The following is a 22255-nucleotide window of genomic DNA, read 5'->3' as shown; positions in this document are numbered from 1 at the left end:
TTCACTTTACCATCCTGGTAGCAAGATCATTCATGTATTAGGAATTATATACTCTGATCTTAGTTCCTGTACTGAACTCTTGCAAATGTTTCACTGCTACTTCTAGCTGAGGTGGCATTTAGACAGTTACATGAAGATAAAACATATCTTTAGAGAGGAAAAAAATCCATCTGAGGTTGCTTTTTGCCCTGCTGGATGGCCTTAGCCAAAGAATCAGGCTTTTAATAGGAGCAAATTTATGTGGTTTGTCTGTGGAATTTGCTGTTTTGTCAGCAGTTGCTTCTGCCAAGAAAAGGGCCAATACTTTCAAATTTGGACATAAAAATTAGGTATACAGAACAGTATTATGGCTCCTAATTATTAATGGCATTGTTAAACTTCTATTCCTAAAATCACTGGACAAAATTATTCTTTGACATAATATCAGTGAGTTGCTTCATAGCAAAACAAGTAGCTTGGCTCACAGTTTTTCTGTTGTTTCCTGAGCCACCAGGCATGGGTGTCTGGTTTTGGGCAGGCTTAACTCTGCACCTTCTCTCCTATTATTTATATGCAGCTGCAGTAGTTTACGTTCACTGGGAATCAGTTTTTATTCCCGTTGGTTCCCACGCTTCATACTGCTTTACATGTTTGGTCTGGCCTTGTGTTTTGCTACTTTTGCTGATACATGCTATCCGATAGTTGTTTTGCTCCTAGGTTATTCCAGAATTACAGAAAGGTTCTCACTTATCTGCAGTGAGAGTTTGGTTGCTACAGCATGTAAGTTGTTACTGTATTCCACTAACATTTTTTTCAGTTAAAATATTGTATGATATCTACTCACTATTTAAAGATTGTATTGTGCTGAATTTCAGTCTCAGAAAGCAGCAACAATCAGTATGACTTGGATAGGATTGAATACCTGAAAAGGTATTTTTAGTTTTAGCCTTTTAATCAGAATTGAGAAATTGAAAAATAAAATGCCTTTGAGCATTTTCTGCATATCTTTTAAAAAGAAATGAACTCAATTAATGGGTAACATAGATTCATGTAAGAATTTTGAGTGGTGAGATTTCTACTCTGAGGTAGAATACCCAGACATGATAGACATAGACAAGAGACTACTGATTTTGTTTTGCAAGGGAAAAGTACCTACATCGAGAACTGAAAAGGTATCAGTAGCATTACAGGAAGATACTGTCTCTGAAATATAAAGGAATAATTTCTTTTTGTAGTCTACAGAATATTTATAATCGATTTCAAAAACCAAACATCATGAGATACTTTGTTGTTGCACACTCTAAGATGTAAAATATTGTGTTGCCTGTTAAACTTCAAGGAAAAGCTTACATTCTTCTCCTTAATGCAATTGGACCTCTTCAGACAAAATAAATTCTTGGAGCAAATGCTAGACTACTGTTTTACTCCAACACCTGATTATTCTCATAGGATCATGTTTCATACTGAACTTGAGTAGTGTGGTGAAGTTGCTTTAAAAATTTAAAGACTAACTTGTGAAAGTGTGTACAAGTGGAGAATGTATGTCTTGTAGGAACAAGCTGTGTGCCTAATTAATGGCTTGCCTTTGTGTCCTTAAGTCATACCGCTCTGTACCGCCTAGGTCACTTTACCAAAACCTATGGAGATTACATTGTCAAAGACTGCAGTACATATAGCAAGTTTATTGTACTGTTGTCTTGGTGCAGACTGCATTTGAAGTTCACATCTAATCATTCTGTGTCTTCACAGAAAATAATAGACCCAGCTTGTTATGATCCCTGAATATTGTAATGAGGAGATAACTTGCAGTGGGGTTTTGGGAATCTGTTATGCAGGAGGCAGCTCTAAAGAAGCTTTCAGAGCCATTCAATTTTGAGAAAATGTCTGCCTTCCTTCAGTTTTTCAGTATGAGGAAGATTAGTTTTCTGGATTTGTCGATCATATAGTAGTTAACCTCACATCTTTTCTCAGAATTGTTTCTAACTGTGAGTATTTGTATTATTTACCATTAAATGTGATGCTAGATCATGTATTGGGGAAGGTGTTTAAAATGTCTTGCTTTCAGAATAAAAATTTGTAGAATTGTGTAAAATCACTTCTGTTTAGGTGTGTTCAAGCTTTTAGCTGATATAGCTGAAAGCTTAAGCTTTAACCTTTAGGATCTTAGCATTTCATTAGTGCATTTCATTAGAGAGCAACAAGACTTGTCTCCAAGACTTTTTTCTTTTACCTCCTTGTTTACTCTCACACTAACCTGTGTTCAGCAAAGATTTAGATTTAAATTGCCATGCTTGATGGCAGATAGCTTTTGTAGTGCATTTTAGTAGCTCAGATCAGTACTTCCATTTTTGTGGACTGTGTAACCACGAATGTCCCTAGCGCACCAGCAACCTCTGGCATGACAGTGGTAGTTCACTGGAACCAAGCAGCTTCTTTCCAGGTTAATTTTCCTACTCTTGTATTTATGCTAATTTGTCCTGTGTTTTATTTGGAATCTGAATTTATCAGCTTTGTATGTGTTTTAAAATGGGAATGTTTGCTGCTTGGCCATACATGGTATGAGAGATGGCAGTGAAAAGTGATGCTTGCAATCATGCTCCTCAAGCTTCTCCTTACTCCTTGTGGCATGTTTCAGTTTAAGAAAACTTTTTTTCCCCCTTCATGTGACTGTTCAGCTCATGTAACAGCTCAAGGGTTAAAACTGAAATGTCATAAAAGTTCAATGCACTCACACTATCATGTTATCAGTGTCAGTGAACTAGCAGGAAGCAAAGAATTCAGTTTGTCTGAGTGTCAAACAAATTTTCCATGGTTCATCTCCAAAAAATGTATTCTGTGAATAAAGAAAATGATAAAAAGACTTTTATGTCAGCATAAATAGCTCTAGTAAGCTTTTGATAACTTGGTCTGTGTTCTTTCCAGTGCAGAGTAGTAGTCTGGTGATGCTTTTGATATGCAGTGAAGTTTTGATCTTACAGATTTTGATTACTTCCAATTTCTGCAAATATTTCTGTAGAAACTGTCTGTAACTGTTGTTTTCCTAGAAATTGATGTCTCTAGGTATTAAAACCGTGACTTGTCTTGAAGCTAACTTCTAGTTTAACTTTTCTATCTTAGTTTCAGTTTGAGACTTCTTAGTATAATAGTTCTTTTTGACTGAAAAAGTTGTTAGTACCTGCATGTGACTTTGAAAATATTGTCTTTAGATGAAGCTATTAGAGAATAAGCTCTTTGAAAAGCAAACTATTTTTTAAGCATCAGAGCTGATGAAACCTACTTTCTGCTAGATTTATGCACTTTATCTTTCTCCTCCTTCCCTCTGCAGTGCCTCCCCTGTCTTCTACCTCTTTTGCTGGCCATGCAGCTGCACATGCCATGGCTGGGGTTGGAGCTGTGTACTGATTGACTGCTACCTTTTGGAGTGGTTAAGATGTGAGTCTTAATACCTGCCTTTTCTACATAGCAGATACGGATTTGGGTGTCTTCCACCAACAGTTGGTTGTTTTGGGGTGGGATTACATTGGGATTTGAAGAAATTTGGTCTTGAGTCTGTTTTCAAATTTGATCAAAGCTAGTCAGACTTCAAAAGTGAACAGCTGAGGGTAGTAATCAAGAACTTCTGTTAGAAGTAGTATAGTGAATTCCTGATAAACTGCTCATGGGGAATTGTAAAAGGGTTTCTGCTGCACAATACTTTATTACCATGTTTTTCCTCCACTAGTTCGCCTGTGTGTTTTCACTTGTAACTTGGTTTTCTGTCCTCTCTATCCTGTGTGGCCCCCAATTTGACGTGTAAGTGCTCATGCTCCAGTGTAGAGATCATAGTGCTAGACTTGTATGCAGCTGCAGCCTGAAGGCTGCATGAGCACTGTGCTGGGAAATGCCATAAGAATAGAAAATTCTGCAAGCTGCTTTTGCCTCGAGGTTGGAGCAGTTAACCTCCTGAAGTCCCTTCCAGCCTCAGATATCTTGTGACCCTCTGATCCTGTTCCTTCTTAGAGCAAGTAGATCCAAATTTCACCAAACTCCCTGCTTTCATACCTCACTGTATCTCCTGTTCAGGTTGACTAGTTCACCTTTCTCTTACTAAATTTTCTGGGGAAAGATTTTTTATTTTCTTTTCACCCTATTTTAAGGCCTTTTTGTTGCTACAGCTACTGACACTCCCGTTTTTGAGTTTGTGGCCTTCAGCCAGGAAGTCTTGATACATTTAGACTGAATGTTGAAGAATTTAGTATATCTGGTTTGAAAACATTCTTGCTATATTTTCTGTAAAGTGTTCTGTTTTCACTTTTGAGATTTTCAGCCATATAGAAACTTGACTTTAATAAAATGAAAAAGAAAATAAATAATACATAATAATACTAGGATATTTATAGATTGCCTAATGTACGTTCTTGCCAGAAATTAATAAAAGTTACCCTACTTTACAGTATGTTTACATCCAGAACAAAAATCAACTTTCTTTTTCTGGAAACAAATAATGTGGAAGGTAGAGGTGTGATGTGAATATTGTTCAGTTGACAGTAGACATGAATGTCTGAAAGAGATTAGGTTCATTTCTGAACCCTTGCAGTTGGGCAAAAGTATTACTTAGTCCCTTGGATAGAACCTGTGACAGGAGACTAATTAGCTAAGAGATAACCTTTTAAATAAACTGTGATAGATATGATCAGAAGTGTCATTAAAATGTAACTGCATGCTATAAAAATGTGATTTTAAAATTGGTTATGAATTTCAATTCCTGATTTATATTCAGTGATCCATTATCTATTAAGGACAAATTTTATGGAGGCAAACAGTCTATTGGCACAGATTTCACTTTTTAGATGCGTGGATTGTTTCAACAGTTCTATGAGCTAAATCCTACATGAAGATGTCAATTGGAACTATAATTTTTATACTGATATTTTTACATGAGAAATAGTTTTATCTTTTTGCAATGTTTGTGAAAAATTAAGTTTAAAAATGTCAAATGGATGCTTTATTTGTGTGGCTGCCATTGGCAGATTTTCTTCTTTGCTAAAGAACTCAAAAAGTAGTATATGTGAAACACTTCTAGGGCTGTTATTGGCTGCTGTGCTTTACTGTGCAACATAAGAAATAATACTACTTAAAGAATTTAGTTGAATACAAATATAGTTTACTGGAGTAGATGAAATGCAGCCAAGCCAGTGACATCAGTGGACTGGGAGAGCAGTGCAGTGGTATAGCTGACTTCCAGTTATAGTATAAGATGCTTTTGATTACGCACAAAGAAAGCAATCTTTTGAAGATACTGAAAGCAAAATTACAGTCAGCAGAAAAGCATAAAAATATTTCCGGGACACAAACTTAGGAGAGGAAATGGAAGGCATCTTGATGGTATATATATACTGTAATTCAGTAAAATGTGTTAGAGGTGTTACACTCAAGACTGTTGTTTATGATGGTCATTTCTTTTTCAGATCGAATCCAGTTACCCAGGAATATGATTGAAAACAGTATGTTTGAAGAGGAGCCTGATGTGGTTGACTTGGCAAAAGAGCCTTGTTTACATCCACTGGAGCCTGATGAAGTGGAATATGAGCCAAGGAGCTCCCGTCTCTTAGTACGTGGCCTTGGAGAGCATGAAATGGATGATGATGAAGAAGATTATGAGTCATCAGCAAAATTGTTGGGGATGTCCTTCATGAACAGAAGCTCGGGTCTGCAGAATAACATGTCTGTATATAGACAAAATACAAATGGACCATGCTCAGTGCCCTCTACGAGGACCATGGTAGTTTGCACAGTTGTTTTTGTGATTGCATTTTCATTAATAATAGTGATTTATCTTCTTCCCAAGTGTACATTTACCAAAGAAGGCTGCCATAAAAAAAATCATACAATGGAACTAATATACCCTTTGGCAACCAATGGAAAACTATTTCCATGGGCAAAAATTAGACTTCCACCTGATGTTGTGCCACTGCACTATGATCTTGTCTTGCAGCCAAATTTAACTACTCTGAAATTTGCAGGCTCTGTAAAAATAGTTGTCAACATCCTCCATGTAACTCAGAAGATTGTACTTCACAGCTCAGGACTTAATATCACCAAGGCAACAATTAGTTCAGCACAAGGGCATCAAGCAAAGCCAGTTGAATTCCTGGAATATCCATTGCATGACCAGATTGCACTCATGGCTCCAGAGTCTCTCCTTGCAGGACAGAATTATACTGTCAACATGGAATATTCATCTAATTTATCAGACACCTACTACGGCTTCTACAAAATTTCTTACAAGGATGAGAACTCTAAGCAAAGGTATGCCCACTAATACAGCTTCTCTGTTCTGTCACTTCTAGATTGTGCTTTGATAACAGAAGTAAAAAGGTTGTTTTTTTAATTGGACATTTTATGCAAGTTATTCCTGTTGAGAAAAATAAGTCTTTAATTCTCTTGATTAATCTACCTGAAAATGTCTTTCATGGATGAGTTCCTTAAATCAGGGCAACCTCTCCCACTGTGAAATGTACTTCAGTGTGGAGGTTGTTGGTAGCCGTAGTGCGGCTTTTTTGGTTTGTTAAATTTTTAATTTCCCTCTTTGGAAATTCTTCCCACATTCCTTGAGCCTTTGAGCTTCAAGACAGGGACTGAGGAAATTAAGTCCCGTCATCATAAAAAGAGGTCAGGTTCAGGACCACCAGAGGAACCCTGTGGGGCCCAAAGGGATGCATCACACAGTCCTAGGGGAACTGGGAGATGTTATTGCCACGAAGCTCTCAATCATATATGAAAACGTCATAGCAGACAGGCAAAGTCTCAGGTGACTGGAGAAGAGGGAAGCATCACACTTAATTTTACAAAGAGTAAATTAGTGCTTTTTATTGAGGAGATTATTAAAAAATGGCCCTCCCCACTTCAAATGGGCCTTATGCTGGTCATGTAATTAACAGGGTTTGTACCTTTGTGGGTAAGTAACTATCCACACAGGTCTTCTAGAAACAGTGTGGTGCAATAAAAAAAGTGTGGGTCAGGTAAGCTATTATTGGAAGCATTGAAAACATGCATTCCCATGAAGTAAGCAGGCATACGAGTGCTGTGGGTGTAGAAGGCAAAAATCATGTAAATGGTTGAAACTCGGTTTTTTCCTATTCTGATGTAGCTGCAGCTTTCTTTTCTTTTTGTATTTACTGTATTAGAAAGATAATGCATAATTGTTCACAGAGAAAAAATGTGGTCTTCGAGTAATTTTTTGAGGTTTTCTCGCCTTCAGTCCCATGCTACCTGCTTTTGTTCAGGAGCAGAATGGTAACACATGTTTTAACCCGTGTGTTTTTCAGTAAATACTTTTCAGATAACTCCTTAGTTAGATTTAATAATTTCCATTGCCTTGTCTGCCTCTTCTTTTTGCAGGGGCATTATCTCTGTATGTCTGTTGTCTGTAGTTCTAACAAAAATGCAGATTACTCTGATAACCTCTGTTGTTACTGCACTTTCTGTATAAAACTCAAACTATCAAGTTGATTTTGCAAGAAAATACATTTTCTTTAGTTTAGTTTTGCTTTCTTTTGGATATCAAATTACCAAATGGCAAAATAACTCACTTAGCTTGTTGCCAAAAGCAACATAAAAAATATATAAATTTGGCCTTATTTATATTTTTATCCAGAATGGTTCTTTATTCTTTGTTTTTCTTCTGCACAATCTTGGGGTGAAACTATGTTAATTTGTCAGGGGGAAGAAAAGAGTTAGAAGTTGAAAGTGGGCATGCAGTTTAATCTAGTGAGTTGTCAGCACCGTGCCTTTTCAGAAATGCTGTATATTCAAAAATGGTTGAATCATGGTGCAGAAAAAATAAACCCCTCAAACACTTGTGGGTAGCTTGGCAGGTTAAAAAAAAAAAAGCAAGGAAAAAAAAGCACAATGTGTACCATCTCCATTTAGCTCCAGTAAATAGTTTAATTAAAAACTTGTTGAACTTTTGTTGTCTACAGGTGCAGAAGTCAGAGATGCTCTCTGTCAAAAGCTGTAATTTCTGTGGGTAGTTAGTATAAAAGTAGTGGAGAAGTCCTGAGAAGTTTTCTTGTGGTATGAACAGCTGTTGAATTAGAGACAGGACAGTACATGAACTTGGACAGAATCCATTTAACTAGCCAACGCAGGGAGCAGGCATGCAGTTAGATGACCTGTGGGAACATCTGCAGGAAATGGTCTGGCAATTACATTAAAAACCTTCCTTGCAGTCCAATCTACTGCAGAGGCTTCCGAACTCTTATTTAGTAGGCATGCTTGCTAATTTAATTTTTCAATCTTCCTTTTGTTCCCTCTCTCTGGAAACTGGCTGGCTTGTATTTTGGCGATTGTTTTGTAAGTGTGTTACTCCAGGTGCATTCTTCTTTGTTCAGGAAGCAAAAAATAGCCAAGAAGATTACTTCTCAGTTAAGTGTGTTACTGGGTTTTAAGGAAAAAATTGAGAATGAAACATTTATTCTGACTGGCCCAGCCTTGTCATCTACTGTTCAGAAAGCTATTCCCATAATAAGCTCTTAGAATGTTTGGGAGGAAAATTACTGTTCTTTCCTAAATAAACTGACATTTAATAATTCTTATTTTCCTCTTCTCCGCTCTTCCCATTAGGTGGTTTGCAGCAACTCAGTTTGAACCTCTGGCAGCAAGGTCTGCTTTTCCATGCTTTGATGAACCAGCATTTAAAGCTACTTTTTTAATCAAGATCAAGAGGGATGAGAAACTTTCCACTCTGTCAAATATGCCAAAGGTACCTGCTTTTGTAGGGAAATTTTGGTAGAGCTGCTGCCTAGGTTATCTGTTTCAGTGTTTTTGACTGTGTTTTTACTGCATTAATGTCCAGGGGATTAACCTGAGTGGGTAAGCTGCAAACTATATTACTTTATCAACTGTTTTGTTTTCAAAGACCTGAACTTTGCAGGGAAAACAGCTGTTCAATGCATTGCACAGTGTAAGATGTTACTGACAGGCAGTTGAATGATTGAAGGATTCCTGTTGAAATTTAATTTTTTAATTTTTTTTATTTTTTAAATTTAATTTCTTAAATGGACTGTCACCTCCTTATAAAACAAAAGCTGTAATAAAGGCAGAAATTTATTAATTCACTGGAGAAATTCAAAGATGGCATCCTGCTCTTATATAATGGTCAGAATAAATTATTATGGTGGTTATATCTTCAGGTTTAAAAATCCATTTCTCTTTAAGGCTGACAGTTAAGTTTTCAGTGACAGTTAAACATCAAAACATTGTTTGGTTTCAAATGATCTTGTCTAAAACTAAGGTTATTGTTGTTGGTTTTTAAATGCTTGTGGGTTCTGAAAATAAAATCATATATGAAGTTTCAGAACTTATGAACTGCTATCTCTCTCTGCAAACCTTTAGAATTCTTCACTGTAGTGGTTTTAAACATTTTGTGTTATTCTTTTTGTATTTTATGTTTTTGAAGGAATACATAGAAAAGTACTTTAAGGCATATAGCATGCTTTTCTAGGATTAGTATTAAAAATGACTGCACAAAAAGTAAGTTGAGGTATGGTACAGTATCTTGCTTCTGTATGGTATCTTATTGTGTGCTCAGAAAACTGGGCAAGCAGTTACTTTTGTCAGTGTGTTTAAGCTGGGCATGTTTTTGCTTTAAAGTTACTAAGATCTTAGGTTTTCATCAGTTTTCAAAATGTGTTCTCGATTTTGATTTGTAAAAGTGCTTCTGAGGAATATTTTGTTCGGTTTTAAAATAGTAAGCATGTCTGGTTATCTAGTTTTGCTGAGACTTACGGAAAGAGACAGATATTTAACTCATGTAACACCACTATTTTTAGTAGGCTGTGCTGAACTGTGTCTTTGATGTAGCCTAATGCTCCCTTGAATTAGTGCTGATCTATATGTTGACTTTAGATTATACTGGGACTTTAAATGTGAATCAAATTAGATTAGTTTTTCTACAACAGTAGTTATTTGGTAACAAACAGAGTTATTTGGTAATAATTCATAATAAAACTTGACAAATACTTTTTGTGTATATAAATGTAAATGTTTCATGTATTCTTAAGTTTGTTACATTGTTGTAAGCATCATCAATCTCACTGAAATACACCAAAAATACAAAGATACTATGTAAGCTTGCCTATAAACTGTTCATAGCATGAAATAATTCTATAACATTGATTTATTTTATCTCTTAGTGTTCTTTTGTCTGCATTAACAATATTTCATTTCCCCTGCAGAAAGCCACAACACCTGTGACAAATGGAATTGTTGAGGATGAGTTTTTTGTGAGTTTGAAGATGAGCACCTATCTAGTAGCTTTTGTTGTTGCAGACTTGAAAAACATCAGCAGGGAAACTAATGGGACTCTGGTATGTGTTTGTTTCACTTTAAGTTCTCCTTCACTCTTCCCAAGCTGACCAGGCTACTAAACAAAACAGGAAGATCCCCAAACCAACAAGCAAACGGTATCTTTTAAATTTATTTATCTTCTTGGTTTGATTATACTCATCATAGGTAAGGGACAGAAGCCATTCGCTGTAAAGTGGACTGTGGTCATACCAGACTGCATATACTTTTACAGCAAGGGACTCTGCATCAGGTCTTGTTAACAGTGGAAATTTACAAAATATAAAATTCCTAAGAGCTTTCAGAGCTGGAAGCCTTCAACTCTTCACTGCTTCATCTGTGAACAGTAATGTCATGCAAACCAGGAGATGTTCTGAGGATGTGAATAAATGTGAGAAGTTTCCAGGAGCACCTACACTGCTTGTGGTTTCCAGCAGTGCCACAAAAATTTTCTGTACCTGGCAAGATAACATATCTAAAAAACTTATGCCCTACAGTAAAGCAAATTTACGCTGACTTTAAATCTGCATTTAGTCACTTAAATACAATTATTTAATTCTGTTTTTCCAAAGGTTACAAACATCACACAGTGGGTCCTGCTTGAGCTTTGTCCTTTGCAAGTATGGCCTCTTTCTACAATGTGTGCCGTTAGAGCAACTAAAGAATAAACATGGTAACATTAGTAGTTGTTCCTTAATCTTACATTAGAAAGCGCAGAAGTTGCATGTAAGCAATGACTTCCGTGAATCTTAAGCAGAAACTGCCCCTTTGTGGTGAGATGTCAGAAGTGCCTATGAAATGTGCTATTTCTATGTGCTACTAGAAAAAGCCAGAGGGAATAGTGCCAGTAGCATTGTAGAAGGAGAAGCCCTCTCTAATCCAATAAACAAACCCAAGTAAGGATACTAGACAGGTTTTGATTCTGATCTAGACAAGTTTTTCTAATGAAAGCTGAATAGAACAGATTGTTACACTTTTTTGTTTCGCCTTGTGGCTTTTATTCAGGTCTGTGTTTGAACTGTACTCTGGTAAAACCATACAGTCAGTTCTTTGAGGCAGGTAACTTTTCAATTTAATATGAATACTTCCTACTTACCTTTAACTTATTATTTTCAACTTCTTATTTTTTTAAAATTAGTATTTTAATCTTACTAAGAGTACTTGCTACCTTGAAGGGAGAAAGCATAAGAATACCAAGTAAGGCCAGAGTTTTATTAGGTCTAAAGTAGTCTCATCAGTGTTTACAGGCCAATGAAGTCAGTAAAAAGGAAGCATATATTGATATCTTCCAGGAAATACTGGCACAGAATGCTTCCAGCAATTTGTGACTGGGAGATCGAAAGAATCTGAGCTTCACACAGAAAAAGTTTGTCATGAAAGCTTTAAGATAATATGGAGTTGAAATAACGTTGCTTCATGCTTGTAATTCAAGTTGAGATTTTTCTCAACTCCAGACGATGCTGGGAGCCTTTTATGTTTTGGTTTTGGTTTGGTTTTAAAATTTGCAGCAAATAATACTTTTGTATTCCAGGAGCACTAGACTAGATTATTATTTACATGTGCTTCATTCAGACTCAAAAATTAAAAGGTGACCTTTTCCATCTGTTTGAAATGTTGTTTGTTGAACTAATTTACAGCACAGGAAGAGGGACTCCTTTTTAATAGAACTGGAATATGGTTTCCCATATATTTTTTTGTTTGTGTAGGAAAGGGTGTCCGAAATGTGAATCTACCTGTAACCTAATCAAAGATTTTTTCTTGATACAGACAATTCAACATGAATAGAGGGATATTGTAACCTCTCAGTCTTCCTTCTTGCATCATGTCTAATGTGGCCATGCCTTAACAGGATTGAGCTTTATGCCAGTTATTATCTTTTGAGAGAATTTCCTGCAGATTATACTACTGCTATCATACTATAAATGCTATCATAGCCTAAAGATTATTTGAGGTGTAACAGGAGGGTCACTTAATAACTCATAAGGGATTTTAAAATTTATGTTATGTAGACCCTTCTTAAACACATTGCTTAAAGTTTTCATCCTTGAATTGTTCTTCCATACACAGAGTCTGTATTTTGACTAGTTAATAAGTTCTAGTAAGAAAAATAAGCTTTTTATGAGCAGCTTCATAAATACTGTCTGTAATTTGTGTATGTACTCACAAAAATATGTCTTATCTGTTTCAGGAACTCCTGTGAGGTCCTTCTTCAGTTCTAAACCTTTTGTAGCTATAAGTTCCAAAATACTTTCTCTTCTCTGTTTGGACTAGGTATCTGTCTATGCCATACCGCAGCATCTAAACCAAGTTGGGTATGCCCTAGACACAGCAGTGAGGCTTCTGGAATTTTACCAAAAATACTTTTTAATGAAATACCCTCTTGAAAAATTAGGTAAGTTCTTTAGGACTACTTTTGTAAAAAAAAAAAAACAAACAGAAGCAACTCAGATCTGAAAAATGCATGGGAATTTTCATATTTAAAAAAAGTATTACAATTACTAAATTATTTTTAAAACTAATTGCATGTTTGTCTGAGTGCAAATATTAAGTGAATCCCAAACTGGAAAGCTTTTGTAAGTTTTTGGAACCAGATTGCTTATATTTTCATTGTAAATTTACACAGAAGAACTTCTTTAGTGGTACTCAGCTTGGTAGTGAGGAAATTCTGTCAGTGAACCACGTTCACAGCTGCAAGATCTGTAGCCTGACTCTTCTACATGCATTAGTTTGACTGGAAAGATAGTGAAATGCAGTCTTCTAAGACACTACTTTTCATTGGTGTGCTTTTCAGGCCATCTCATTTCCATGTTACTTTTGTTCATGCAGGATCTATAGGCAGGGTCTCTTTAAAGTTGTTTGTATTAGAGTTCTGCTAGAGAAACATGATCATAAATCTATGGGGCTTCTGTACTTGAGATTTGAGTGTATATCCACATCACAGGGTTTAAATAATGAATTTTTTTAATGATTATATCATAGAATAGCTAGGCTTGAAATACAGGATTGCTTTAACTATCAATTTTCAAAATCTTTTTTCACATCTTTTCCAGATCTGGTAGCAATTCCTGATTTTCAGTCTGGTGCAATGGAAAACTGGGGTTTGATCACCTTCCGAGAAACAACACTCTTATTTGACAATAATACTTCTTCAGCAAGGGATAAAAAGCTAATAACTGCAGTGATAGCACATGAGCTTGCCCATCAGGTAGTAGTCTGGGAAGGTTATTGTTTTCTTTTTTAATTTCTTTGTTTTTTTAAGTGCAATTCTGTCCTTAAATTCACCCCTCCCCTCACTGTGACTGATGCCTTGAGAGGCTACCTAGAAGAGAGGCTAGATAGCGTTAAAAGAACAAAGTAGTTACTTATTAAAATATCTTTCAAAGGATACACCTGGGGCAGTACAAGAGCCCAGCCGTGGCTACACCCGAGATGGACGACGGGTCACACGTCTTCACACTTTTATAAGTTTTGGTTCATTTCCATATCGGGGCTAATTGTCCAATTACAGCTTCAGGTTATGAAGTTCCATCCTCCCAGATGACTCTCCTCAATTCACTGTTTATACTTTTTGAGCCTGAAAATGCAATGGTGTCCTTGGTTCTCGGGCTGGAAAAGGATTATTTTGTCTACACTGTGAAGAGAACTTGCTAATGCTCTATATGAAGTTCAGAGTATATACTAATGGAGTACAGAATCTGGAAAATATGAAAGCTAAAACTTCAGGCGTCATGACTGTGTATTGTATCTGTTCAGAAAACCTGCAGGTGTGTTTTCTACAGAACAACAGGCAGAGTGCAACTCTCATGCCGTGCTTAAGGAGTTGTTGCTGCAAAGGCTTTACTGTGATTTTAACTGACCTTCATTTTACCACAAGATAAGGCAGAGGATGGATTGAGTACTTCTCATTTGATTTTAATTCTTAGAAAATAATGATGTTTTGGTCTTTTGTAGTGGTTTGGAAATCTAGTAACTATGGAGTGGTGGAATGATCTCTGGCTGAATGAGGGATTTGCCACGTTCATGGAGTACTTCGCCATGGAGGAGGTTTTTCCAGAATTACATTCAGTAAGTAATTTCTGTAATTACATTTATTATTTTCTGTATTACCTTCACTATTACCTGATTTTAGTGCTGCCTATAAATGACTGATACTTACTGATACTTCAACTGATATTGAAATTAATTTTGGGCACCATTGAGATCATGCTACATCTCTGATTTGGCAGTTTATTATATTGGAAGTGTCTTTGAGAAGGGTACATTGTTTCTGTGGGGTTTAAAATTTTTTCTCTGGTAGTAAGCTACATGCAGTCTACTGTGTTTTGTGAAGGTTATATTCTGCGCAAAATGGCTGGTGTTAAGACATGTAGATGTCTATATATAAAATTATAACTTAAAATCTTTCTAGAACAAGTCCAGACGTGTTGTTGAACAAGTTTGTCTACTTCTGCTTTTCCTAATGGACCTAGGAAGCTTTAGGCTATTAAGTATGCCTGAGGTTGCAAGCACATGAAAGAAGCCTGGTCTGCAGTCATGGTATAATTTATTATTATAAATATGTTTATGTATTTATAAATACGTAACGTTTATTAGAAATGCACATAGTTTTTATAGTATTTACACTATTGGGTTAAAATAGTGTGAGGCTGGAAAGCCAATATTGTAATTGTTAGTAAGCTTGCTAAGCAGTAATTCTCCTGATGAATTCCCTAATAGTAACATCAGACTTTGCTCTTAAAAGATAAATGCTTATAGTTCTTTCTGCAAGCTGCTGTGTACCTGTTACTTTTTACATTTTTAAAAACTTTGTTACATCTCTACTGCTTCGACTGAATAGTCTTTTCTTTCTAACTAAATGCTTTTTGTTCTCCCAATTACAAGTTCCCTTTGTTTTCTTTCCCTATATATCCCCCTTTCTTTTTTTACTAAGTATAGCAAAGCTAGTACAGTGTGTCTCTGCATAAGCATTACCTGCTTTACATTTTGATGGATAAGCTGTTGAATATGAGAAAATACACATGGTAAACATAATATAATTATCAAAAGTGCTATGAGTCCTACTAGAGCAAAACCAACTACATGTTTGACCCAAGGTCCAAAGTGAAATCTTCCCAGCCTGAAGAACAGGCCGAAAGGATCCCATCCCTGATTTGACTGCAATTCTCCATACAGCTCCTTCAATTCCTCGATGCTTTTGTGAGTGGGTTTGGGGTGGTCACTCAGGTTCATATAGCACATTCCCTTGAAGTCTTCACAACCATGTCCTTGCGCTAACAGTAAAAAGTCTATTGCTGCAGTATTTTGCAATATTGCATGACGTATTCAGTTGACATCTGTTAACAATCCTGTTAAAGCATTCTAATTACATTAATAACACTAATAGCATTCTTTTCTTTTGCAAGCCAACAACCTAGTTTATTAATTGTGTTCAAGGCATGTGCAGTATCAGTAGAGTTAGCTAAGGAATTAAAAAATCTCTTTGCTCTATTTCAGAATTCAAACTCAGAGTCACAGTCAGACTAAATGACTCAGCATCATGTTTATTTCGTCTGTGTCATTGTGTCCAATTAGAGTTTTGAGACTGGGGTGAAACACAGTCAAATGACCAAAAGTACATGGACCTCCCACTGCTTTACTTGGAATGCCTTTCTATGCTCTGTTGCCACATATTAAAAATATGTTATCAGGCAGGCTTATTGCACTGGTCTCTGTTGAGATTTGTAAGGGAGTAGTAAAATTGCACCAGGCAGAAGCATTACAATAAATGCCAGTGCCACTTAGGTCAACCCCTGTGTTGTCTGCTTTTGGATCATTTTTAGATAATTAAGGTAAAAGCACACAGGAGCTTTTATAGAGCCTAGTATGTCCAGCTCTTGAGGCTACAGTGAGAGAGCAGGGAAGTTACTTACTTTTTTCATGCCTTCATCAGTATTGCCCAGGTACCATCCCACAGACTCTCCAGCATTAGCCTGCCATCATCCAAATCACCACAACGATCTACACTTACCTGGAGTTATACAATCACGTTAAGCTGATTGTAAAACTTGCTCCATTCATCCTTCTTCAAAGAAATGCCAACCAGACATGCCTGAAGTGGATCACTAGGACTGGTCATGGATATATGAAGGGTAGATTGGTTAATTGCTTGGTTGATGTGAGCCAAACATTGGTCTTTGGTCAATGTTTTGTTCACATTCATTGAGAATATGTGGAGGGTGCTAAAAAAGGTCACATATGTTGTGTCCAAACCCATTGCAACTGATTACCAAGCCAAAATTGTGATGCCTTCCAGTCTTCATTCCTTCTGTGGTGGGTTTTATGTTCTTCACAGGTAGCCAGTGAGCTCCTGTGGATAGAGAAACACAACCATAACCACACCCCCATGTTAGCAAAAGCACAGGGCCTAGCCATTGTCCACTCTGCAAGTCTTTGTAATAGACAGGTGGCTGAGAATCCATTAAAGCACCATGGGAAAACCTGCTTTCATTTGCTGTTTTCTTATCAAATCTGGAAATATTTAAGAAATTGAAAGCAAATGTTACTTTGTCCAGTTGTTCCTGAGGCATTGTACCAAGGGCATCCCCCCTCTTTTGTTTAATAAGCATATTCTTTAAAAGGGCATGCCTTTGTTCCACAACAGCTTGACCTGTTGAGGAATGAGGTAAACCAGTTAAGTGACATATACCCCAACAATGAAAAAAGGTTTTCATTGGTTGTGAAACATACGCTGCACCATTATCAGTTTTCACTACTTTCAGGACTTCTCAGGTAGCAATAATTCGCAACATGTGTTTAATGACATCTCCTGCCTTTTCCCCTTTATGAGTGCAGGAAACAAAAAATTTGGAATATGTGTCAACTGATACATGCACATATTTTAGGGTGCCAAAAGAGGAAATGTGTTGCTCTATTAGGAATGGCGAGAAGAACAACACAGACTCTCTGGGGAGTCGATCAGGAGAATTTCTCCCGGTTTATTGCTTTAGATCTTTTTTATAGACCGATACGTGGAAAGTACAGAAAAGAAACTCTTATTGGCTAGTTAACTAACACATCACCATCAGTGGTCAGTGGGGTACACCACCCCTCGACCTTCTCTTGCCAGAAAACAAGGAACAGACAAACAGCACCTGCAAGGCTGTTTTCTGTCTCTGAGGATTGTTTTAATTCCTCCCTATGATTTCCCAGGCCACTTTCTCAGGCAAGACTGAGAAAGCTATGTGGCCTGCAATTTCTGCAGGCACTATTCTGCCTGCTTCAGAGTCAGCATCCATAGAAATGTGTGTAGCATCCATTTTCCAGACTTCATTGACACCCAAACCTCTTGGATTTGTACCTACTGTGGCAGGTAAGAGTATTAAATGAGCACAATCAGGACAGGAATGAACAATTTATCTGGCTTGAGAAATGGTAAGATCAAATTGTTTACTCAAAGATTTTGCATTCTGGTGATAAAAGTCATGTGACAACTTTGATTATATGATTTGATTCGGAACTGTTGCCATCATTGTCAGAGGATCAGTGGCTGCAGTGCCTTCCACCAGAGGTCCAGGCAATGATGAGTGAGTCCTGAGATGCATAACATAAAAAAAAATGAGATGATATGACATCAAACATAATCATACAGAGTAGGTAACAGCATAAACAAATCCTTGTTGAGTACCTGCTTTAAAAGGTAATGTTCAATATGGTTTAAAATACCTACTACATACAAGGAATCTGATATTAAGTTGAAAGGTTGAAACATATATAGTCACTAGAAGTGGCTTCTAAACCTACTAATTGTGTTAACCTTGGCTGAAAAATCACAGTTTTCCCAGTCCCCTGTGGAGTTTTTCCAAACAAAAACTGCTTTCTGAGTTTTACCAGAGTTATCGATGAAAATTGTCTTTGCTCCAGTCAGGGACTGTGACGATGTTAGAAAATGTGTCTGTGATGAAAGATCTTTTAAAGATTGCAAAAGGGTTTTTTTTTTGCAAAAAATTAACAAGGTTTCCCAAAAAGTGTATCAGGGCAGCCTGTAAAGATAATGATTCTCAGAACATACCCTGAAAAGAGATAAAGGAATGTGACAAAGGAATGTGGATGTGAGAAGGACCTTCCCCACTAGGGTCTGGCATAATTTTCGTGCTGTGGAAACAAGTCTAACAATCACATCAAGCAGTGTAGTTACTGTTTTTGAAAATGTGTGAGGTAAAAATACCCACTCTATCATCCACAGTTGTTGCTTGTACACCACTGTGCAATTAGTTTGCATATGGTTGGAATTGAGCCAGGATAAGAAAAAGCCCCAGTGGTAACTGCTTGTCATCTGGATACAAAAGAGGTCTGAATTTCATTTGTTACAGGTTGCAATGCTTCAGGGGCTTCTGCATCCAGCTTGTGAGGAGAGGAGATAGTAAATCTGTGTCTCCCTTAAGTAAATTAAACAGGTGGCAGTTCCTCAGTGAACATACCAAGGGTAGGTCTGAGCCAAATAATAGTTTCTAATAATTTTTGCAAATCATTTAGTGTTGTAATAGAGGTCTTCAGCACAATGGACTGAGGAACAATTTTCTGTTTAAGTAATAGAAACCCAAGGTATTTCCATGGTGGGACAGTTTGAACCTTGCCTGCTGCAATACAAAGACCAAATTTATCAAGAGAAAGGCGCAAAAACGCAAAACATTTTTGCAATACTACAGAGTCACCTTTTGCTAGTAGTATATCATCCATATAATGATACAACAGAACCTTTGAAAAGTGCTTTTGCACTGGTTGTAAAGCACTTGCACCACAAACTGGCAAATTGTAGGACTGGTTTTCATTCCTATTGGTAACAAAATCCAGTGATACCTTTGCATAAGTTCAGTGTTGTTCAAGGATGATAATGAAAAAGCAAAATGAGGTGCAGCATCAGGGTGTAATGCAATTGTGAAAAAACAAGCTTTTAAGTCAACGATTTAAAGTTCCCATGTTTCAGGGATCATTGCTAGATTAGGAATTCTGAGTGTCCATCAGGGCTATTAGTGCACTGACAGCCCTCAGATCTTGTGAGAGTCTCTGTTTGCCAATCTTTTATGGAATCACAAATACTGGGGTGTTCCACGGGGTTCCAGTAGAAACTCTATTTCCCAGATCCAGCTGTTCTTTGACCAATTTTTGTGCTTGTTGCAGCCTATCTTTTTGAGGGGCTACTGAGGGACCCACACTGGAGTATTCATGTTCCATGTGAGTTTAAGTCTCAGCTGCACATCAGTGAGCCCTTTTCAAAATTTGTTGTCAGTCCCCACTGTGATAACAGATCTCTAGCCCACAGTGTGCATGTAGTAGAAGGTACATATATATGGTTTGAGCTGGCCCATATACCATGAGCCCCTTAGCTGGCTGCTGGGGCATCTGCTGACCTCTGATGCCTGTGACGGTCACTGATGGCATTGACAAGGGCCAGGTAGGTGGCCATTCACATTCACTGATGATGGGTTTGTCAGCTCTGGTATCTATTAATCCTGTAAGAGACTTGCCATCTACAACACAGGTTAGAAAAGGTTGCTGTACAGAATGAGTTTAGGCCAGTAAATGTGAGGACTGCCTGTGCTCCCAAAACCTCCAGTGCCCCTGTCAGCACTGACAGATGGTATCACCTGATCAGTTGATGGTATCAGTTGATCAATGCATGATCCTGCTGGAATAGTACAAGGTGGATTAGGAGTCCAAGCCATGATTTTTATTTTGCCACTAGAATCAGAGCCAATGATTCCTGGTGAAATAAAAAGCCCACCTTTAGATGATGATGATCTTCCTAGTAACAATTCATGACATTCAAAAGGAAGGGGTCCATTTAAACCTGTAGGTATAAAGTGAGCCAATGCGTCATTTACTGGCTGTGGTGGAAACTGCCAAGTCCATACCAGCACTGCCTGGGGTTCCCTGATGTTCCTTGAGCTTGAGCTGTGTGGGTTTGCTGTAGTTGTTTTGTTGCAGGGCAAAGGATTCTGAGCCTGTCTTTGAGTTTCCCTGCTGCAGCAGAGGTTTTCCATTTTGTTATACTTAGAAATGGCATTCATTCCTCCAGTGGTAACCTTCCTTGCATCTAGGGCAAAGTTTACTGGGTTTTTTATTCCCTTGTTTATTCTTTGAGTACTGCTTTTTCAGATGACCTTCCTCTCCACAGTCAAAACATTTGACTATTGCCCTAGCAACCTGTAGCTGTTGAGCTAAGGTGGTTGTTAGTAAGTCTACTTTGTATTGTTCTGTACCAACACATGCACAAGCTTTCATAAAGTCATGTAAGGAAACATCAGGTTTGTATTCAACTAGATCAAGGGCCTTGCGACGGTCAGTATTAGTATTTTCATAAGCTAAAGATTTGAGTAAAACTTCTGCTGCATCTGGTGAATCAATTTGCCTTGTCACAGCTGTCTGCAAACGATCAATAAAAGTAATGTGGGGCTCTTGAGGTTCCTGCCTTATAGTAGAGAAGCCAGGTTCAGTTTTATTAACATCCAGCACTCTTTTCAGAGCTCTTATAGCCAGCTCCCTTGCTTGGTTATATGTTTCTGGGGGCATCCTTAACTGTTCTCTTATCATTATCTGATCTCCAGTCCCTGTCAAATGATCCTTTCTTAGCACAGTGTTAGCAGTCTTTGTTAGCCCACACTTGATCTTCAGAAAGCCCATTGTACTCTGTTCACCATATAGAATATTGTGCTGCTGTCATAATTGATTTAAATAAAGCTTTCCAGTCAACAGGTAACATAACGTAGCTATCTGTGATATCTTCTATGTATAGGAAGATTGCAAACCATTCTCTTTCACAGATTTTCTTAATTCTTTAACCATTTCATAGGAAAGTTGCTTGTGTTGAGGCAGATTGCCTTGATAAACCATAGGCAAGGGGTGGAGCAATTCAACATCCCCTTGAAGCAAAGGTGTTTTTCTACAGGTATCTAAAAGGTATTTTGGCCTTTTGGCTCAGGGAGCAGCAAACTATCAAAAATTCAAAAAAAGAAAAAATTCACTATCAGTCACAAAGGGTTGTTTTGGCACCTTTGTGTTAGTAAATGGTGCTGCAGCCATAATTTTCAGCTGTTGTGATGGTATTTTAGAATGCGAATTGTAGCTTTTTCCTACAAGTTCGCTTTCTTTTTCCTCCCCAGTGGTCCCCTCCACATGCAAAGGAAGTGAATTAGAACATGAAAGCGTTGGTGTGGATGCAGGAGAGGCATCTGCAGGAGAATTTACTGTTTCAGACTTATGAAAAACTTGCAATACAGAATATATAATTTTCCATGTTATGAATTCACCTGAGTTAATCTCAGGTGTTTGTGTTTGATGTGCTTTTAAAGCATCCCCCACTCACTTCCAGTGATTGAGGTCATAGGACTCTTCAGGGCGGGTACCAGGAACAGTTAGTTTTCACCCATACAAGAAGTTGTATTAGTTTATTTTCCTGAATTTTAAGATTTTGCTCCTTTGCCATACATAATAAGAAGTCTTTATAGAAGGCTTCTAGTTTAGAGATATTTTATGAGGGAATTACCCAACAGTGTTGCTAACCTGTTTATTAGCCAGCAACGGAAGGAGGTCCTCTGTGATCCTTGGAGCTCACCATTGGTATAGTCAGGATGCACTGCCAGTCCAGGATTGCCTTAGGAGATTGTCTGTACCTGTTCAAGGACCCATTTGCAAGCACTTGAAGAAAGCCCAGTCCCCAGTCGTGGTATAGCCAGAGACGTTTATTAAAAGCGCAAATAGCTTTTATAATATTTTCACCATTGGGTTAGAGTAGCATGAGCCTGGATAGCCATTGTTATAATTGTTAATAACCTTGCTGACTAATAATATTCGTGATCAATTCCCCAGTAGCAACATCAGACTTTTCTCAAAGGTAAATGCTTATAATAATAGGTCCTTCTGCGAATTGCTGTGTACCTGCAACTTGTTACATTTTTAAAAACTTTATTACATC

General features: G+C 37.4%; 1 protein-coding gene across 2 annotated transcripts in view; it reads left to right on the top strand.

Annotated features, from left to right (window-relative positions):
* LNPEP (leucyl and cystinyl aminopeptidase) overlaps window positions 1–22255 on the top strand; it is a 56041-nt gene that overhangs the window by 16964 nt on the left and 16822 nt on the right. The window contains exons 2-8 of one of the 2 annotated variants that reach the window (XM_014260981.2): window positions 3305–3411; window positions 5427–6267; window positions 8584–8722; window positions 10197–10328; window positions 12577–12697; window positions 13356–13510; window positions 14257–14370. In XM_014260981.2, coding sequence (XP_014116456.1) covers window positions 5450–6267; window positions 8584–8722; window positions 10197–10328; window positions 12577–12697; window positions 13356–13510; window positions 14257–14370 — 1479 coding nt within the window. In that variant the 5' untranslated portion in view covers window positions 3305–3411; window positions 5427–5449. The remainder of the gene's footprint in view (window positions 1–3304; window positions 3412–5426; window positions 6268–8583; window positions 8723–10196; window positions 10329–12576; window positions 12698–13355; window positions 13511–14256; window positions 14371–22255) is intronic. The other variant, XM_005532423.3, reaches the window with a different exon arrangement.

The sequence above is a fragment of the Pseudopodoces humilis genome, chromosome 4 (genome assembly GCF_049639895.1).
Source record: "Pseudopodoces humilis isolate 2021_Gansu_Grassland_sample_001 chromosome 4, ASM4963989v1, whole genome shotgun sequence".
In the NCBI taxonomy this organism is placed as follows: Eukaryota; Metazoa; Chordata; class Aves; order Passeriformes; family Paridae; genus Pseudopodoces; species Pseudopodoces humilis.
This window is presented reverse-complemented; position numbering and strand designations above follow the sequence as displayed.